The sequence below is a fragment of the Nothobranchius furzeri genome, chromosome 2 (assembly GCF_043380555.1).
Source record: "Nothobranchius furzeri strain GRZ-AD chromosome 2, NfurGRZ-RIMD1, whole genome shotgun sequence".
Taxonomy (NCBI): Eukaryota; Metazoa; Chordata; class Actinopteri; order Cyprinodontiformes; family Nothobranchiidae; genus Nothobranchius; species Nothobranchius furzeri.
Genome location: NC_091742.1, coordinates 94,181,913 through 94,202,423, shown reverse-complemented (window position 1 = coordinate 94,202,423; position 20,511 = coordinate 94,181,913). Strand labels below are relative to the sequence as shown.

The 20,511-nt window shown below is 43.0% G+C and overlaps 1 protein-coding gene across 1 annotated transcript; it reads right to left on the bottom strand.

Moving 5' to 3' along the window:
* Positions 1-4,269: 4,269 nt before the first annotated feature.
* LOC129156798 (E3 SUMO-protein ligase ZBED1-like) lies at positions 4,270-8,325 on the bottom strand. The gene is made up of 2 exons (XM_054736030.2): positions 6,443-8,325; positions 4,270-6,273 (listed from the first exon to the last, which is right to left on the bottom strand). The coding sequence occupies exons 1-2, from the start codon at positions 6,869-6,871 to the stop codon at positions 6,037-6,039; spliced, it is 666 nt and encodes a 221-aa protein (XP_054592005.2). The 5' UTR covers positions 6,872-8,325; the 3' UTR covers positions 4,270-6,036.
* Positions 8,326-20,511: the final 12,186 nt, after the last annotated feature.

Below are 20,511 nucleotides of genomic sequence, written 5' to 3'. Positions count from 1 at the left end.
CTTCTCTCCTGTGTGGACTCTCATGTGATCATTTAAATTTGACTTTTTGGTACATCTGTATCCACAGAGCTCACAGGCAAAAGGCTTCTCTCCTGTGTGGACTCTCATGTGTGTGTTTAAACTTGCCTTTTTGGTACATCTGTATACACAGACCTCACAGGAAAAAGGCTTCTCTCCTGTGTGGACTTTCATGTGATCATTTAAAATTGACTTTTTGGTACATCTGTATGCACAGAGCTCACAGCCAAAAGGCTTATCTCCTGTGTGGACACTCATGTGATAGTTTAAACTTGCCTTTTGGGTACATCTGTATCCACAGAGCTCACAGGCAAAAGGCTTATCTCCTGTGTGGACACTCATGTGATAGTTTAAACTTGCCTTTTTGGTATATCTGTATCCACAGAGCTCACAGGCAAAAGGCTTCTCTCCTGTGTGGACTCTCATGTGATCATTTAAATGTGACTTTTTGGTACATCTGTATGCACAGAGCTCACAGGCAAAAGGCTTCTCTCCTGTGTGGACTCTCATGTGTTTGGTTAAATTTGACTTTTGGGTACATCTGTATCCACAGAGCTCACAGGCAAAAGGCTTCTTTCCTGTGTGGACTCTTATGTGATCATTTAAATGTGACTTTTTGGTACATCTGTATCCACAGAGCTCACAGGCAAAAGGCTTCTCTCCTGTGTGGACTCTCATGTGTGTGTTTAAACTTGCCTTATGGGTACATCTGTATCCACAGAGCTCACAGGCAAAAGGCTTCTGTCCTGTGTGGACTTTCATGTGATCATTTAAATTTGACTTTTGGGTAAATCTGTATCCACAGAGCTCAAAGGCAAAAGGCTTCTCTCCTGTGTGGACACTCATGTGATAGTTTAAACTTGCCTTTTTGGTATATCTGTATCCACAGAGCTCACAGGCAAAAGGCTTCTCTCCTGTGTGGACTCTCATGTGATCATTTAAATGTGACTTTTTGGTACATCTGTATGCACAGAGCTCACAGGCAAAAGGCTTCTCTCCTGTGTGGACTCTCATGTGTTTGGTTAAATTTGACTTTTGGGTACATCTGTATCCACAGAGCTCACAGGCAAAAGGCTTCTCTCCTGTGTGGACTCTTATGTGATCATTTAAATGTGAGTTTTTGGTACATCTGTATCCACAGAGCTCACAGGCAAAAGGCTTCTCTCCTGTGTGGACTCTCATGTGTGTGTTTAAACTTGCCTTATGGGTACATCTGTATCCACAGAGCTCACAGGCAAAAGGCTTCTGTCCTGTGTGGACTTTCATGTGATCATTTAAATTTGACTTTTGGGTAAATCTGTATCCACAGAGCTCACAGGCAAAAGGCTTCTCTCCTGTGTGGACTCTCATGTGATCATTTAAATTTGACTTTTTGGTACATCTGTATCCACAGAGCTCACAGGCAAAAGGCTTCTCACCTGTGTGGACTCTCATGTGTGTGTTTAAACTTGCCTTTTTGGTACATCTGTATCCACAGAGCTTACAGGCAAAAGGCTTATCCCCGGTGTGGCCTTTCATATGATAGGTTAATTTGGACTTTTGGCCAAATCTTTTTCCACAGTCATCACAACTAAATGATTTTGGTTGTTTTTGGACTTTTCTACATGACCCTCCATGTTGCTTCTCTTTCACACATTTTGTATTAACCAAACACTCTGAAGACTTCACTGCTGAATGACTTGTCACTCTCACATGTTCCTGAAGAAACCACTTGTGGAGGAACCGTATACCACACACAGGGCAGCTAAATGATTTGCTGACTGTCTTAATATCTGACTCTGAAGACTTGTTCTCATTACAGCCATGGTCTCCGTTTCCAGTTTCAGGCCCAGAGTATGAACGCTCAGAGTCTAGATTCACATCATCTTCATCTTCTCCACTAACTTCAATCTCTGAAGAATTGGATGTCTTTTCATTAGGGTCCAGATCTAGGTTCTTGATAGTTTCTGCTCCTCCACCAACTTTTGCTGCCATCTGCCCAGCTAAGCTGCTGGTTGGGACACCTCCGTCTTTCATTTGATGGTTGTGGAAATGTAAGAGCAGAGGTTTCTCATCCGTCTCTTCTCTCTTCCTTGAAACTGCAGTGAACCAAGCAGAAATATATAAAAGAAAAATATTCAGTAAAAAGACAAGACAAAAGACCTAGGGGTGTTTTTGCAATCAGTAATATACATTACAAATGTTGGTAAACACATTACTATTTATGGTAATGCATTACTTTAACAAATAACTATGAATCTAATGAGTTGCTTTTAAGTCCAGACATCACTATGCGATTGGTAGAAGGGAAAAAAAACGCTATTTGCAAATTCTGCTTAACACCTCTCAGAGCCGGTCAAACCAGCCGTCCGTTGCTACTACTGTGGAGCCTAGAGATACTCTGTAAGCAGCATCGCGTCAGCCCCTCCCTTCCTTTCCCTAACACTGTAGACGGGGCAAAAATGTAAACAAACATATCTGCCGAACCTTTACTCCATGAGAGTGCTGTAAAGTTTGTATCCTACAATGAAATCACGGCGCAGAGGAAGCTCATTAAAATGCGTCAAAACGGTAAATGTAATACGTGTTTTAAGAAGAAACTGTGGGTGGAAAGAAGTGAGATTGTAAGGCTCGCTGCAGAAATAAATACACAGAGCATCAACACTCGTCTGTAACCCATAAAATAATGAGCATCATGCTGCTAGATCAGCAGCTTGTGATGACAGTTAATTCTGCTCACTTGGTCAGCTGACCTTAATCCACAAAATGGGACATATGGCACTAGAATTCCAGATAAAGAGCTAGGAGCAAGGCCATTTAAACATTTGTAGACCAGAACAACATTCAGGTCCTCCAGCCTGTTGCTCCTTGAGGTCCTAAAAGCATGTTATAAATCATGCGGCCAAAGAGCTTTCTCTGCTGCCGGTCCTAAACTGTGGAACGAACTTCCAGTCACATTTCGACTGGCATCCTCCTTGGCAGATTTTAAGTCTAGATTAAAGACACACTATTTTACCCTTGTTTTTTTTTTTTTTTTTTTTTTACTTTTTTTATTGTTGGCTGTATTTTATAGTACTGTTTTATGTTTTTATCTCTATTATTGTGCGACTGTTCAGCACTTTGGTCAGCCGTATGGCTGTGTTTTTAAAGTGCTATATAAATAAAGGTGGTATGGTATGGTATAGAACCAAAATCTTAAATTCAACACAGAACTGAACTGGGATCCAATGCAGAGAGGCAACAACTGGACTGATATGATAAAATCGAGAAGTGCCAGTCTAAAGACAGGCTGCAGCCTAGCAGACGGGCTACATCCATGATCAACACCCAAGTAAAGACTATTTCAGTAGTCTTAACAAAAATGCATTAAATGCGTGAATAAGCTTCTCAAAACGATTCCTCATCAAAAAGACTTTTAAAGATTCTTTAGGTGAAAAAAGCATACTTGAACCACATTATTGACTTGAACATCAAATTTAAGCTGAGAATCATTCTTAACACCCAAATTAGACACAACATCCTTTGCATCATATGGGACTGAGTAACTACAGGAGCACCACTTGGTGCAAACATAATAAACTCAGTCTTAGACTCATTAATCTGGAGAAAATTACAACCCATCCACAATTATTAACCTCACGAAGACAACTCAGATCTAAATCCTTAGCTTTAACAGGAGCATAGACCTGACAGTCATCAGCATAAAGATGGAAGTCAAGCTCATATTTCCTAAAGATGCCCCCTAAAAGCAGCGGTCAGATCTAAGAGTAATAAAAGACTGTCACCCACATCAGTATATTGGTAAATATCATTGAACACTCTCACAAGCACAGTTTCAGTACTATGATTTGCTCTAAAAGCTGATTGAAAAACTTCTTAAACTTGTTATTTCTCAAGAACCTTAGAAAGACATAGCAGCGTAGAAATAGGTCGATGATTTGATAATACTGAGATATCAAGACCGAGTTTCTTAAGGGGTTAGGGCTGCACGATTATGGCAAATGATAACCACGATTATTTTGAATGAAATTGATATCTCGATTATTTAACACAATTATTCAGTAACTTTGATTAAAGTCATCTATTGAACATAACATTGACTTTTTTACATTTATCATCTGTAGCTTTACAGACATTTAGCAAAACTGACTTTCAATTCTCCCAAACTAAAAGTGTAACTTTGTGTAAAGTGCAACAACAACTGAAATGTACAAAAACACACTGTATTAAAATAGAATATATATATATATATAAAGAACATTTTGCCATGAACTTCCACAACCTACTGAAACTACTTTCAATAGTAAAAAAAAAATGAAATGTAAAAGCTATTTATTTTCAGTCATCCTTCATGAATCAAGGTCAAACATCACACGTTACTTTGAGGTATGTAAATCTTAGTGTGTGGTACCTGGGAAAGAAAATCCAGTAAGGCACCACTGATTGTAAACAATTCTGTATACATAATAAAGGACTCAAATAGTAACTTTGTCTTGAAATATAAAATATAAAGTGCAACAACAACTGAAAAGTACAGTGTATGAAAATAGAATAAATATAAAGAACATTTAGCCATGAAATTAATTCCACGACTTAAACTACTGATCTTTAAAAACTAAAATAGAAAACAAATGTGCATGCTCAAGTCCTTTACTTTTACACTCTTTCTTTATGTAAGGTTTTTAGCCAGAAAGACAAGCCTATTGACATGATCTGGCGTCAGAGATGCACGCAGACAGGTGACAATATTGCCACCTGTGCTGAAGACCCGTTCCGAAGAGGCACTTGTGGCTGGGATGCAAAGATATTTCTTCGCAAGGAGGAACAACTTTGGAAAGAGCTTCGGGGATTGCTTCCACCACTCCAGGGGGTCTTCCTCAGTGTCAAGAGTCGCTGCCTGGAGGTAGGCCTGCAGCTCTAATGCCGGGGACACACCGGCCGTGGAAGCGCTGCAAAGCCCCGAGAAGCGAATCGCTCACGAAATTCGGCCACTGCTCGCCGCTCCTCAGTTCAGATCAGATGCGCCCCAGTCGAGGCACGCCTCGGCTCAGCTGTAGTTTTTCTTTTAAACACTTGGTGGAGCCAGTTGAGGTGGTTTGGGCATCTGGTCAGGATGCCTCCTGGACGCCTCCCCGGGGAGGTGTTTCGGGCATGTCCTGCCGGCAGAAGGCCCCCGGGTCGACCCAGGACACGTTGGAGAGGTTACATCTCCAATCTGGTCCGGGAACGCCTTGGGGTCCTGCCGGAGGAGCTGGTGGACAAGGCCGGGGAGAGGACGGCCTGGAGCTCCCTAGTTGGGATGCTGCCCCCGCGACCCGGACCCGGATAAGCGGAGGAAGACGAGACGAGACGAGACACTTGGTGTCCTCCATTTCCTCTGCCTTTTCTCAGCTCTTTTCCTCTACGTGTGTGTGTGTGTGTGTGTGTGTGTGTGTGTGTGTGTGTGTGTGTGTGTGTGTGTGTGTGTGTGTGTGTGTGTGTGTGTGTGTGTGTGTACCTATGGTATGAGTCGTTTCTGCCAGTTGAATCTCTTGGAACCCGCTCCAATTCTGCAGCTGTATCCTAGCAGTTTCCTCCAAAATGGGTACTTAAATAACCAAGTTTTTCGGGGGGGTGTACAGCTCCTTGTGTTTCTCAACTCCCATAATTAATTTAAAGTCATCCATCTTAACTGCTTGCCTCAGACTTTCTGCCTCTCTGTCCTGTTTGCTCCGGTGAAAAGACACCCAAAACCACACACCCCTTCACGTGGTCACACACGCACACAAGTTCAATGTGTGTGTGTGTGTTTTCTGCAGTGTCTGATTACGAACACATTTGACTTTTGTGGAATTTTATTTTGAAATGTTTTATTTTGTTAACTTTACCGGCCTGCCTCTTATGTCTAGGTTTGACTTCCTGCCAGAATTGACGCGATTCACTCGCGGCTCGCGAAAAAAATAGAGCCAATGCCGAAATGATCACTGCAAGGCGTGGGCTGGAGCGCCGGCGCGAGGCAATTCGTGGCGCTTCGGCGGCCCATGTGGTCTATAGAATAGCTTAACAAGGGCGCCGAATGAAGGCGGTCCCATTTTTGCAGCGCTTCGCTGCGCTTCCGCGGCCGGTGTGTCCCCGGCGTGAGGCTATGGCCTCATCTGGATGCAAAGCAGGCCCTGCACCACCTGGAGAAGTGTCCTCAGGGACCTTGAAGAAACTGCCGAGGCCCTTCTTCCTCCTCTTCTTCTTTGCTTCTTTTGGGTCATCAGATTCAGCAGGCATCTGCATCACTGGAGTCTCCTTTAAGGGAAAAATTAGAGGTCAGAGTGTGAAAGAAAAAAACATGTTTTGTCTGTGTAGTACAACTATGATTTTAACATTAAAGCTTCAAATTAAATTATGATTTTACTACACACAAACTGAATAAATGTATATTATAATTTATATTAGAATAGAATAGAATTATTACCGTCATCTCCTTCATCTCTCTTGTCAATCTCGCTTTCACTGACTCCTGGCTGACTTCACTGCTGTACTTCATCTTGAACCTCGGGTTTAGGGCAGTGGCAATGTCTAGCAGCTCCTGGGTTGGTGGGTCATTGTATTTTTCATTTAGGTTGTCCAGAATTTTTTTCTTGATTGATTTGGAAAGATCTGTGTCATCATTTTGGTCTGCCAGGATTGACTTATTGAAGAGATGTAGTGATGGTTTCACCAAGGACACACTCACATATTTTTCACCAGAAAGAGCATCGGTGAAATCAACCAGAGGGCCCAGGGTCTTGCTCAAGGACATCAATGTCCTGCCATGTGGGGATGAAGTGCCGGGTTCCCCTGTCTTGAGAGAGGACCTGGGCAATAGCCTTCTGCTGCTCGAGGACTCTGGAAACCATTGCATGACTCGAACCCCATCTTGTTGGACACTCAGTCTTTAGTGAGTGTTCAGGCAGACTCAGGGCCTTCTGCGCCTTGGCCAGCTCCTTCTTCTTTTTCCAACTGTAGGAGAAGGTGCTGAACACCTTCTTGCAGACCCCAATTGCCCGATCAATCCTAGCATCTTTCATGGCTCTCTCTGTGATTGGGAAAAAAAGAACATTCTGTTAAGATATTAATTTTAATTTATTTGTTATAATGTATATATATAATCCAATCCACAGATAGGACTATCATTTGTGTGTGTGAGAGAGAAAGAATATCTTTCAGATTACGTATTCATTCATATAATTAATTCATAACGGATTCATTTTGAATAAATAAATTACTAAACAAACAGTAACTTTGTCTTGAGATACAAAGTTCAACTGAAAAGTACAAAAATACACTGTATAAAAATAAACAGACTAAATATAAAGAACTCTTTTCCACCTACTTAAACTACTGGCCTTTAGTTAAAGAATGAATCAAATGTCAAAGCAAGTTATATCACTCATGAATCAAAATCTCAAATATCAAACTTATGTGGGAAAAATAAAAGGTAGGTAATGACTGTAAACAATTAAACAATAAAAATGTGATGGCCTCTGCATTTTCATAAAGGTTTTTTTAGACATGCATAGCCTGAGGTTGCAAACACTGTATGGTAATTTGTCATTAAATTCTAACAATTACATCCGTAAATCATATCCAGCTTACCTATGGCCAAATGGAGTCTGTGTCCGAAGCACTGAAGCCTCATCCAGCCGTTGAGTTGAGCAGCCAGTGTTACGTTGCGGGCGTTGTCTGTGGTCATGCAGATGAGTTTCCCCTCATCTAGGTTCCAAGCAGCTATCGCTTGTCTCAGTCCAGCAGCGATGTTCTGCCCTGTGTGATCCTCTGGGAAATAAGACGTCTGTAGACATCTAGTTTCCATGTTGAAATCGGCATCTATAAAATGAACCGTGAGGCTTATATACGGTTCCATTGTTTGGCTTGACCACAGGTCGGTAGTGGTGACGAAATATTTAGCATTAGCAAGGTCCTTTAGAACGCCCTGGTGACACTCATAAAGAGCTGGGAGACACACTCGACTGAAATGATTTCGAGATGGCAAGTCGTACCTTTTATCTAAAGTCTCGACAAGTTTCTTGAATCCCACATTAGCTACGGTGTTAATAATAATAATAATAATAATAATGCATTTAATTTATAGGCGCCTTTCAAAACCCAAGGTCACCTCACAAAACATGTTAAAACTTACACACAAATAAGAATAAGGTAATTTAAACAATAGAATTACAAAAAGTATGATATAAATTACAGAGTAAAGGGTTTGTGGGCTAGAGAGTGTAAGCCAGGTTGAACAGGTGAGTTTTGAGTTTGGATTTGAATGAGAGGAGGGAGTCAGTGTTTCGAATGTCAGGAGGAAGTGAGTTCCAGAATCGAGGAGTGGAGCGACTGAAAGCTCTGTTTCCAATGGTGAGGAGATGAGCAGGAGGAACCACAAGGTGAATGGCAGAGGAAGACCTGAGGGAGCGAGATGGGACAGCAACATGGATGAGATCGGAGAGGTAAGGAGGGGTGAGACAGTGGATACGTTTGTAGGTGAGAAGCAGGATTTTGAATGAGATTCTGTGTTCAGTAGGCAGCCAGTGGAGACGCTGAAGAACAGGGCTGATGTGATATCTATAGGGGGTACGAGTGATGATCCGTGCAGCAGCATTTTGGACAAGTTGGAGCCGATGGAGGGATTTATAGGGGAGACCAAAAAGGAGAGAGTTACAGTAGTCAGTCCTAGAAGTGACTAGGCTGTGTACAAGGATGGCTGTAGCATGAGGAGTGAGAGAGGGACGGAGTCGGTTGATGTTGCGTAAATGAAAGTAGGCTGAGCAAATGATGTTGTTGATGTGGGCTTTGAATGATAAAGTGCTGTCAAGGATGACTCCAAGACTCTTTACATGGGGGGAAGGAAGGATGGAGGAATTATCTATGTTAACTGATATGCTGGGGGATATGTTCAGCGTGGAGGGTTTGCCTATGAGTAGAATTTCGGTTTTATTGCTGTTGAGTTTCAGGAAGTTTGAAGAGAACCACGATTGTATCTCAAGGAGACAGGTGGATAGGGAGACTGGAGGGAAGATAGCATCGGGCTGAGAGGAGATATAGATTTGAGTGTCATCTGCGTAGATGTGGAAATTTATCTTGTATTTGCGAAAGATATGGCCAAGTGGAAGAATGTAGATGATAAATAAGAGAGGTCCAAGGACAGAGCCCTGGGAAACACCGGCAGAAACCGCAACAGGGTGAGAAGAAAAGGATTTTAATTGAACAGACTGAAATCGGCCAGTGAGATAGGAGGAGAACCAGGCGAGAGCAGTGTGAGTGATACCAAGAGAAGCTAACCGGTTAAGAAGGGTTGAGTGAGAGATGGTGTTGAAAGCTGCAAAAAGATCAAGAAGGATGAGTAGAGAAAGAAAATCGGAGTCAGCTGCCATGAGAAGGTCATTTGTGATTTTAACGAACTGTTTCTGTGCTGTGTCGAGGGCGAAAACCAGACTGGAACTGTTCAAAAAGGTTGTTATGATTGAGGTGGGAGATGAGCTGAGAAGCAACAACTTTCTCAAGGATTTTAGAGATGAAAGGTAGATTAGAGATTGGTCGAAGGTTATTGAAGTTATTGGGATCAGAGCCAGGCTTTTTTAGAATAGGTGTGACAGAAGCTGTTTTGAATGCTGAGGGAACAGAGCCAGTTGTGAGAGAAGAATAGATTATAGATGAGATTAAAGGGAGTAAGGAAGGGAGACCGGCTTTGACGAGAGAAGTGGGAAGAGGGTCAAGTCTGCAGGTGGAGGGTTTGGACTTGTGAATCAGGTCAGAAATATCAGTGATGGAGGGAATCGAAAAAGCTGAAAGAGGATAAATGGGAGACAGAGAGGAAAGATGGAGTTCTATTGGAAAGGAAGTAGATTGTTTGGTGTCCAGCTGTTGGTGGATAGTGGAGGTTTTTTGATCGAAAAAAGACGAAATTGAATTACAGAAATCAACAGAGTAAAAGAAAGAAGGAAGTGAGTCTGGGGGCGGGTAACATTGTTAAGAGAAAAAAGAGACCTAGGATTTGAGTTTGAACAGACTAGAGCAGCATAATAGGAGCATTTAGTAGCTGTGATGGATTCTTTGTAGAAAAGGATGTGATTTTTATACATTTCTTCATGAACCGTGAGACCAGTTTTTTTGTAGAGGCGCTCATGTTGTCGTCCTTTTACTTTTAGCTGGCGAAGAGCAGGAGTGAACCATGGGGCTGAGTGGGAAAAGGAGACAGTACGGTGTTTTTCAGGAGCAGTTGAATTCAAAAGGTCAGAGAGGTAGTGGTTGTAATGGGAAACCAGGCCATCAGGAGACATGGGGTCATGCGGATGAGGAAGGTCCCGGATAGCGGCGGAGAAAGAATCAATGTTAATGTCCTTGATGTTCCTGAAGGTGATGGTCCTAGTAGTGGAGATTTTGTCCATGGGTAGGTTTACAGTGAAGGAGATGAGTTTATGGTCAGAGAGGGGGAATAACTCTGCTTTCAAACCAGAGGGGGTCACCCCAGAGCAGCAGGCCAGGTCCAAAATGTGACCTTTACAGAGGGTGGGAAAGCTGATGTACTATTGGAGATCAAAATTATCCAGGACGGAAAGGAAGTCTCTGGTCAGGGGGGATATTTCCATTATCAATATGAATGTTGAAATCCCCAAGAATTACGATATTGGGATAGAACAGGAATAGATGAGTGAGGAGGGCAGAAAAATCACCCATAAAGTCCTTGTTTGGCTTAGGAGGTCGGTAGACTCTGCAGATGATGTTAGGGGTGGGGCCAGAGAGCTGGGAGGCGCTGCATTCAAATGACTGGAAGGATGGAGCAGACACTCGGAGGATCTTCAGCTATTTGCAGTGAATCATCGCGAGACCCCCGCCCCTACCAGTGGAGCGAGGCTGTGAGATGTAAACAAAGTCTGAGGGAGTAGATTCGTTAAGATTTATAAAGTCATTAGGCTGCTGCCACATGATTGTGGATGAGATCGTGGATGAGAAGACCTTTGCCCGTGAGCGAGCGGATGTTTATTAGGCCAGAGTTAATGGTGGAGTTAGCATGCTTTGGTTTGGGGTTAGCCGGACTAGCGAGAGGGGTTAACAAGTTGCGATGGACAGCCTCGGAGTTACCAGAAATGGAGTTGTGTGAAGGGCGACGGGATGTGGACCAGATGCATCTTATTGAGTGGGGGTCATCATGGATAAAGTTGCGCCGGGACCCACGATGGACATATTTGCTGCGGGGTTTGAGAGCGATGTCCGGGAACAAGAGGAGAGCCGCAGGTGGGGGGACCCCCAGGTGAGCACGGAGCCGGAAAAGCTCAGATGACAGATACTGGATCAGTGCCGATGATGGATGAAGGAAAATGGAGAGGACAGCCCAGGTGAGAACAAACCAGCCAAACAGTCTGCAGCTAGTAAGCATCTTAGCCGAGAGTAGATATATGGCAAGGTGTGGATGAGGTATGTAGGGCGTTGTCCTGGTGGTACAGGGACCTAGAGGCCACTGGTACACACAACTAATTAATGAAAAATACCGACATCCAAATTAGAGATTAAAAACAGATAAAAAATAAAAACAGATAAAAATAAAATCAGGTAAAAACCATATAAGTTAAAAGCGGATAGGAAAGACCAGAGAGCAGCGGCAGCCAAACGTGTCAGCGTCCACTCAGCAGGTGTCGTTGGAGCACTGGTCTTTGGCAAGGAAAAAAGCAATGGCGTTTGTTATTTCTTTGAGTCTTCGAGAGCTTGTGGGGTATTTAGTTGTGTTGTAGAGGGTGTCCTCAATGGATGTTTGTGAAGTGAAAGCTGTCGGGGTTGAGACGGTTTTCTTCTCTACAGGGAGTGCAAAATTACTAGGCAAGTTGTATTTTTGAGGAATAATGTTATTATTGAACAACAACCATGTTCTCAATGAACCCAAAAACTCATTAATATCAAAGCTGAATGTTTTTGGAAGTAGTTTTTAGTTTGTCTTTAGTCTTAGCTATTTTAGGGGGATATCTGTGTGTGCAGGTGACTATTACTGTGCATAATTATAAGGCAACTTAACAAAAAACAAATATATACCCATTTCAATTATTTATTTTTACCAGTGAAACCAATATAACATCTCCACATTCCCAAATATACATTTCTGACATTCAAAAACGATACAAAAACAAATCAGTGACCAATATAGCCACCTTTCTTTGCAAAGACACTCAAAAGCCTGCCATCCATGGATTCTGTCAGTGTTTGTGTTCATCATCAACATTGCGTGCAGCAGAAACCACAGCCTCCCAGACACTGTTCAGAGAGGTGTACCGTTTTCCCTCCTTGTAAATCTCACATTTGATGATGGACCACAGGTTCTCAATGGGGTTCAGATCAGGTGAACAAGGAGGCCATGTCATTAGTTTTTCTTCTTTTATACCCTTTCTTGCCAGAAACACTGTGGAGTACTTGGACGCGTGTGTTGGAGCATTGTCCTGCATGAAAATCGTGTTTTTCTTGAAGGATGCAGACTTCGTCCTGTACCACTGCTTGAAGAAGGCGTCTTCCAGAAACTGGCAGTAGGACTGGGAGTTGAGCTTGACTCCATCCTCAACCCGAAAAGACCCTACAAGCTCATCTTTGATGATACCAGCCCAAACCAGTACTCCACCTCCACCTTGCTGGCGTCTGAGTCGGACTGGAGCTCTCTGCCCTTTACCAATCCAGCCATGGGCCCATCCATCTGGCCCATCAAGACTCACTCTCATTTCATCAGTCCATAAAACCTTAGAAAAATCAGTCTTGAGATATTTCTTGGCCCAGTCTTGACGTTTCAGCTTGTGTGTCTTGTTCAGTGGTGGTCGTCTTTCAGCCTTTCTTACCTTGGTCATGTCTCTGAGTATTGCACACCTTGTGCTTTTGGGCACTCCAGTGATGTTGCAGCTCTGAAATATGGCCAAACTGGTGGCAAGTGGCATCTTGGCAGCTGCACGCTTGACTTTTCTCAGTTCATGGGCAGTTATTTTACGCCTTGGTTTTTCCACACGCTTCTTGTGACCCTGTTGACTATTTAGAATGAAACGCTTGACTGTTCGATGATCACGCTTCAGAAGCTTTGCAATTTTAAGACTGCTGCATCCCTCTGCAAGATATCTCACTATTTTTGACCTTTCTGAGCCTGTCAAGTCCTTCTTTTGACCCATTTTGCCAAAGGAAAGGAAGTTGCCTAATAATTATGCACACCTGATATAGGGTGTTGATGTCATTAGACCACACCCCTTCTCATTACAGAGATGCACATCACCTAATATGCTTAATTGGTAGTAGGCTTTCGAGCCTATACAGCTTGGAGTAAGACAACATGCATGAAGAGGATGATGTGGACAAAATAGAAGAAGAAGAAAGAAGAAAATATCATTTCTATAGCGCCTCTCAAGATAAAAATCACGAGGCGCTTCACAAAAACAAAAAAAAAATTGTAAAAATATAAAAAGCATTTAGAAATGTTTAAAAATATATTTAAAATGAGCAAAAATAGGCAATTGGGATTTAAAAGAAAAAATGTTAAGAGAGAGAGTGAACAGGAAAGAGGGAAATCAGTGGATCCTGAGGAAGGTGGAATAGGCGGGGAGAGCAGAATAGAGAGAGAGTGGTGAAGAAGGTCATACAAAAGCCAGCTTAAACAAGTGAGTCTTCAGCTGCTTTTTGAAGGAGACCACTGAGTCCACTGATCTCAGGCTCAGGGGGAGAGAGTTCCAGAGTCTGGGGGCCACAGCAGCAAATGATCTGTCACCTTTGACCTTTAGCCTGGCGTGTTGCACAACCAGTAGGCTTTGATCACTGGACTTCAGGGACCTGCTGGGGGTGTAGGGACTAAGAAGATCACCAATGTAAGATGGTGCTTGTCCATGTAGGGCCCTATAGACCAGAACCAGGATCTTGAAATGAACCCTGAAGTTGACTGGCAGCCAGTGAAGCTGGAGGAGAAGCGGGGTGATGTGGGTGTATTTGGTAGCCTAGTGAACTAGACCAAATTCTTGCTTTGCAAAGTTTGATCTAGGCATGCTCCATTGGAGCCTACCCAGCTCCTACCAGGACTCTGGCTAGCCAATCACAGCTCTCTAGAGGGGTTTCAAACACATAAAGAGCTATGAATGGTCCATAATGGTGGGCCAATCATAGTGCTCTATCTGCTTAGTGAACAAATCACAGAGCTTTATCCGCTTTGTGGGCCAATCAGGGCACTCTATATTCCTGGTGGGTGGGATGATGCAACAGAGTGAAACAAGAGTATGTCACATTCATTGTCCAGTGGAATGCAGAGATCATTTGAAAGACAACAGTAGAACCCGCCCCACAACCGAGAGCTGTCAATGGAGCGTGGCCAGACTAAATAATACATTTATTTAGTCTGGCTTGCCAGGCTATGTATTTGGAGGACTTGGTCAGAAGCCGAGCACAGGCATTCTGAACCACATGTAGACGGTTCAGGGAGGCTCTGCTCAGACACGTGAAAAGAGAGTTACAGTAGTCTACGCGTGAAGAGATGAAGGTGTGGAGAACTGTCTCAAGTTCAGAGCGGGACAGAATGGAACTCAGCTTAGCAACGTTCCTGAGATGGAAGAAGGATGAGCGAACAAGAGAACTGACATGAGAATCCAGGGTGAGAGCTGGGTCAAGGGTCACGCCAAGATTCCTGACGGAAGGTTTGGTGTGGGCAAGCTGACCAAGAGAGTCTCTGATTTTGGGAACCAGCTTGTCTGGGGCACAGATGAGGATCTCAGTCTTATCTTCATTCAGCTGAAGAAAGCTCCCAGCCATCCAGGTTTTGATAGAGTCTAAGCAGGTGTGTAACAGCTGCAGCTTAGACATCTCATGGGGCTTAAAGGAGATGTACAGTTGGATGTCATCTGCATAAAGATGGTAGGAGATTCCTTTGAAGGAGCTCAGGATGTACTGAAGAGGAAGCAGATAGGAGGAAGAGCAGAGGCCCCAGCACAGAACCTTGTGGGACACCATGGGTAAGAGAGGTGGTGGAAGACCTAAACTTGAAGACGGCCACAGAAAAGGAGCGCTCAGAGAGATAAGAGGAGAACCACTCCAGAGCAGTTCCTGATAGGCCTACCCAGTCTCTCAGCCTCTCCAGTAGCAGGTTCAATTCAATTCAAGTTTATTTATATAGCGCCAAATCACGACAAGAGTCGTCTCAAGGCACTTTACATAATAAACATTCCAATTCAGGTCAGTTCATTAAGCCAATCAGAAAAAATGTGCCTTAAATTTGTTATTATCTAAATGGTCTGACAATAGCTTAAAAACGACTTTCTCAAGAACCTTAGAAAGAAATAGCAGCGTAGAAATAGGTCGATGACTGGATAATACCGAGACATCAAGACCGGGTTTCTTAAGAAGGGGTTTGATTACAGCTCTTTTCAGACTCTTTGGAACTTGCCCACACTGCAGACTAGAGTTGATTACATTATGAACCATATTTGAAATAGCTGGCCAAACATTTTTAACAATAGTGGATGGAATGATGTCGAGTGCAGAGCTGGATGGTTTCATCCTTCCAACAATTTCATCCAACATATCTGGGGATACAGAGTCAAAAGAATTCAAAATAGTTGAGTCAAAACAGATTTCTTCATCAATAAAACTAAACTGCTGGGGAATTTGAGCTTGAATAGTTTCAGTTTTGCCTATAAATTATGTCAGAAACCTCTCAGTAGTAGTCGAGGAGACTTTAAGTCCACCTGCACACGAAGGATTTCAAATCTCATCCACAGTAGAAAATAGTACTCTTAGGTTATGCTCATTAGAGCTAATAATATCAGATAAAAAAGTGGATTTTGCCTTTTTTACAGCCATTTGATAGGAACACCATGCAGACCTCATGTCTTCAAATGAGGGCTGTGACCTAGATTTCTTCCACTTCTGCTCACATTTCCTGCATTAGGTGAAGATTCTCTGTCATCCTGGACATGATCATCCTGAGCTTTAATATAAAAACAGCTGGACATTTCTGGTTATCTTGAAGACGTTTTTCTTCTCATCCTAGAGGCTTCTTCACATTGGTTGTGAGTAGAAGGCTGTGAGTTATGGTCAGAAATAAACACACTGACGGTCTTTCTTTAGTTTCTCTTTTGAAAACGTTTTAGTCTAAACAAAGGTGATGTTATTGTTCATAGAATTAAAATTCAAGTCCAAGTAGGACCTGTGGTTAGTTGGCTCATTTGAAAAATGTAATGTTTTTGACCTTGAAAGAATCAGGAATCGTTAGGAACTGGAATTGAAACAGGGGAGTCGTTCAAATTCAAACGATGCCCAACCCAACTTTTTGTCTGAAGTGATTAACGTAACTGCAGTAAACGTTGACAGATAAAAATAGATTGTGACCGGATTTTTTAGACCCTGCTGGGGTCACTCAGTGATGCACCCACTGACAACCCAACTCTGGTAATTGGCAGCTCCATAGTCAGAAACGTGGCAGAGACTCCAGCAACCATAGTCAAATGTTTACCTGGGGCCAGAGCGGGCGACATTAAATCCTACCTGAAACTGCTGGCTAAGGATAAGCGTAAATACAGTAAGACTGCTAATTACGCTGGTGGTAACATACCTGCAAACTCGGGGTGTGGAAAAAGGTGACAACTACAATGCCCCCCTCCCGTCTGTGGGGTCTGTAGTGACCTGCTCTGGCATTTACATACTTCTTGTTGGAATAATTAAAATGAACTCATCAACATGATTTTTTGCTAAATGCAAACTATTTTCTACCATGACGTTTAGACAGTCTCTGCTCAGAGAAACGAAAAAATATGCCTGACAAAAATGATTAGGGATCATCATATATTTTTAAACATTTTATGAGACTAATTCACACTCATGTTACAGCCCCCTGTATTTGGGCTGATGAGTTTATCTCCCTCTGTTCATCCTGTGAGGTGAAGCCCATGATCCAGCTAAATTCCCCCACCAGAGGGAGCCATTATCTGGAACCCTTTGGCCTGCTGCTGCTCCCCACAGGGCAGCTGGTGCACATCAGCTGATTTAAGCTTGGTTTATGCTTGACGCATTCACTTTCTGCTTGGTGATGCGGCTCGCGGATGGAACGCGCTTCACAGCTCGCAGCGTTTATGGTTTGTGCGGCTCGTCTCTGCGGTGAGCCAATATTCTCCCAAACTGAACGGGGCAGCATGGAGCTCTACGGCATTCACCCAACACTACACCATAGTAGAAGTAGAAATTACTGTTTACAACATGGCATTTCAGCATTTTTAACAGCGTGCTCGTCTTTTCCGACAGTGCGAGCTATTTCTCTCCAAGAATTATTTACAACATGTTGATCACTGTGATCTTTGAGAGCTGAATTATACAAATGTCTGTATTAACAAACCTCTGCCATACTAGTTCTTGCCGGTCCGCCATGTTTTTCCGCGTCCGTCCGTCCGCGTGGTTAGAAATTTTCCGAGGTGCGCGTTGCAGAAATCTTGGGCTGTGCGGAGACGCGGTGGAGGGGCGTGGTTGTTAAAATGACGCAACTTTTTCGCGCGGAGCCGTGCGAACCTCGCGGACGCGTCAAGCATAAACCAACCTTAAGAGGTCTGCACCAAGCCCCCACAAAGCAGCTCTAAAATTGATCTCAACCAGGAAGTGACAAAAATTGCAGTTCCAACCTGATCCGCTGGGGGCTGGTGTCAGAAGCGAGCAAATCCTCATTGACTCCCATGTTAAAAATACCAATTTCACAGCAGAAATAAACATGTTTACAGCCTGGTTCCAAAACATGTTTTTGTTTAAATGATCTAGTTCAGTGGTTCCCAACCTTTTTCCCAAGGGACCCCTTTTTTACCAGTAAAATTTTTGACGACCCCCTCCCATTCTCTCTTCCAGTACAAACATTATTAAGAAATGATAAAATTATTCAAGCACATTTTAATATGCTTTGATTTAATAGATAACAGTAATAGTAGGCGCCAGTAACGAACAAAGTCATTAACAAAACCAAACAGAGCACAATGTGCTTAACAGTTTGTATTACTTCTCTGAACACATTGTTTGTTGTAAACACTGATAAATCAATCATTCCTTTCAATAAATGTTTGACACATATAAAATACACTGAGCAAAATGTACTTAAATGTGTATATTACTGTTTATACTAGATTATTTACTGTAAACGCTGTGATTAATCAACCAGTCCTATATTTAATGAACTTTTGACACTAGAAAATAAAACAGTGAGCTGAGCAAAATGTTCTTAAAAGTGTGTTACTTTTTCTGTACTAATTATTTCCCGTCTTAATATCAGTAAACTTTTCACTCATGAAAAAAAATGTGAGCACAATGTAGGATATAAACAAGTAATAAATGAAATTTTAACCCCTTAAAGTGGAGAGGTCCTGGCGACCCACTGAGATGCTTTGGCGCCCCCTTGTGGGGGCCGGGACCCCCAGGTTAGGAACCACTGATCTAGTTTACACTCATGACAACTCTGAGGGGGCTGAATTTTTTTCTCACTCTTCTGTTTAAGTGTATTAAAAGCCTAAAATTCTGTATAATTAATGAGCATCAGACCCACGTGACCGCAGAGCTAGCTCCGTGGAAAGGCCTCAGTACAGCCTCGGTCTGGCTTGGAAACTGCTCCGGCATTTTGAGTCTCTGTGTTTGTGTATTCTTTTTTGGATATTTTTAGTGCAAATGTTGGACAAAATGACTTGCTGTGGCATTAATTGCACTAATAGAGCATCCAAGAAGTCTCCATTTCATTTTTTTCGGTAAGTAAAATTATATTTATGTATTTTAGGTCACTGCCGAGCTGAGCTTAGATTTTAACATGTACTGTTTAACCATGAAATTTAAATGTAATAGGGTAAAACCCAGTGCATTTAACATAATGCTGCACTTTAGAAAATGGGTTGAAATAGAACATGTTGGTGGAGCTGGGTTCCGACTATCGGCTTGTGGAGCTCTAGGGAGACCGAAGTTTTCCACCAGGTTCTCCCCTCCCTGAAGCTCGGCGCATCTCTGTCTGATCGCGGCTTCTGTCTGCTGTGCGGCTGCCGGCTTGTGGAGGTCTCGGAGACCTCTGTGTTCCACCCGGTTTTACCCAGCGGTCAGCCCGGCGTACCTCTGACTCAGAAGCTCTGGTGTTGTGCACAGTTAACTCTGGTTGTAGCTAGGTTGCTTGCTCCGTTAGCTTAGCTCCCACCTCCGTGTTAGCTTTGGGTTTGCTTGTAGCTAGTTCAACCGGGTGTCGTCAGTTTATCCCAGCCTTACAGCCACACCCTCAGCTCCACCTCTCTTCCCTTTTTCGGAATTGTCTGGGCTTGACGGAACCTGTGACACGGTCAAAATGGCGGTGGTGGCCACCTCCCATTTTAGTACAAAAACTTATTATTAGGGTCTATGGAAACCCATTGTCCAGTATATGTATGTCGATGGTCTGCACAAACAGTTGAAAAACCTGACTGAGAGGAGCTGGAGAGAAGCGCAGTGAATCAAGAGGTTTTGAAGGTTTTGATTACTTTATTTGTTCTTGTTTTCTTTTTGTTTGGCTATCCTATTCGGATAAACAGGAGGGATTATGTTATAGAAATGTTATGTTTATTATTAACTGAATGTATTATTCTATGCCTGAAAGCGCGTGCGCGCACACACACACACACACACACACACACACACACACACACACACACACAGTCTTATCTTTGTTATAAATGAACTCTGAGAGCAGAAACTCGGGGCAGTTGCCTTGAGCTTCTGCCCCTGATTGCAGTTTGGTGACTTGTCTGCTTGTTGTCTCTCCTCTCTCTCCAGCTGCAGGTATTTGGTTATTGATAAAATCCCTAACAGTCATGTAATCATTAGTTTAGAAATACAGAATTAAACTAATTTTTATAAACTATATTCTTGACTCTGTCTGAATTAATATGAAGTGTGTGTTCCTAAGGTCGTATTAAATCAAATATTCAAAGACCAATAACAGGGTTCCCACTCTTTTCTTGAAATTATTTTCCAGGACTTTTCCAGGACATTTTCAAGACTTTTTCAGTGTACAAGTCAAGTTATCATAACTACGGTTTGCCGATATCCCGATATATTTAGAAACTTATATGATATTGTACCTACCTATACCGTACCGTTATTTTGACAATATAGTTGTGAAAAGATTTTTGTCTTTCACAATCCCACCTGCTTTCCTCTACTTACAATGCAACACAACTAAAACAGAAGTTAATCTCTACTTTAGTTCATACCAGAGATGTGACATTGTGGCATCATCAAGTCATCTCCATGTCATGTTTTTGTTCTGCTCAGCAACTGAACCAGGTTAATTCACTGTGCTGATTGAAATCGTCATCGTCTTCCTCCGCTTATCCAGGTCCAGGTCGCAGGGGCAGCATCCCAACTAGGGAGCTCCAGGCCGTCCTCTCCCCGGCCACCTCCACCAGCTCCTCCGGCAGGACCCCAAGGCGTTCCCGGACCAGATTGGAGACGTAACCTCTCCAACGTGTCCTGGGTCGACCCAGGGGCCTCCTGCCGGCAGGACATGCCCAAAACTCCTCCCCA

Bases quoted from the DNA above. Each gene is read 5' to 3' on its own strand.
- LOC129156798 (XM_054736030.2), bottom strand. From the start codon at position 6,871: ATGCAATGGTTTCCAGAGTCCTCGAGCAGCAGAAGGCTATTGCCCAGG. The intron at 6,274-6,442 runs GTAATAATTCTA...TTTCCCTTAAAG, and splicing joins GAGAGATGAAGGAGATGACG to GAGACTCCAGTGATGCAGAT.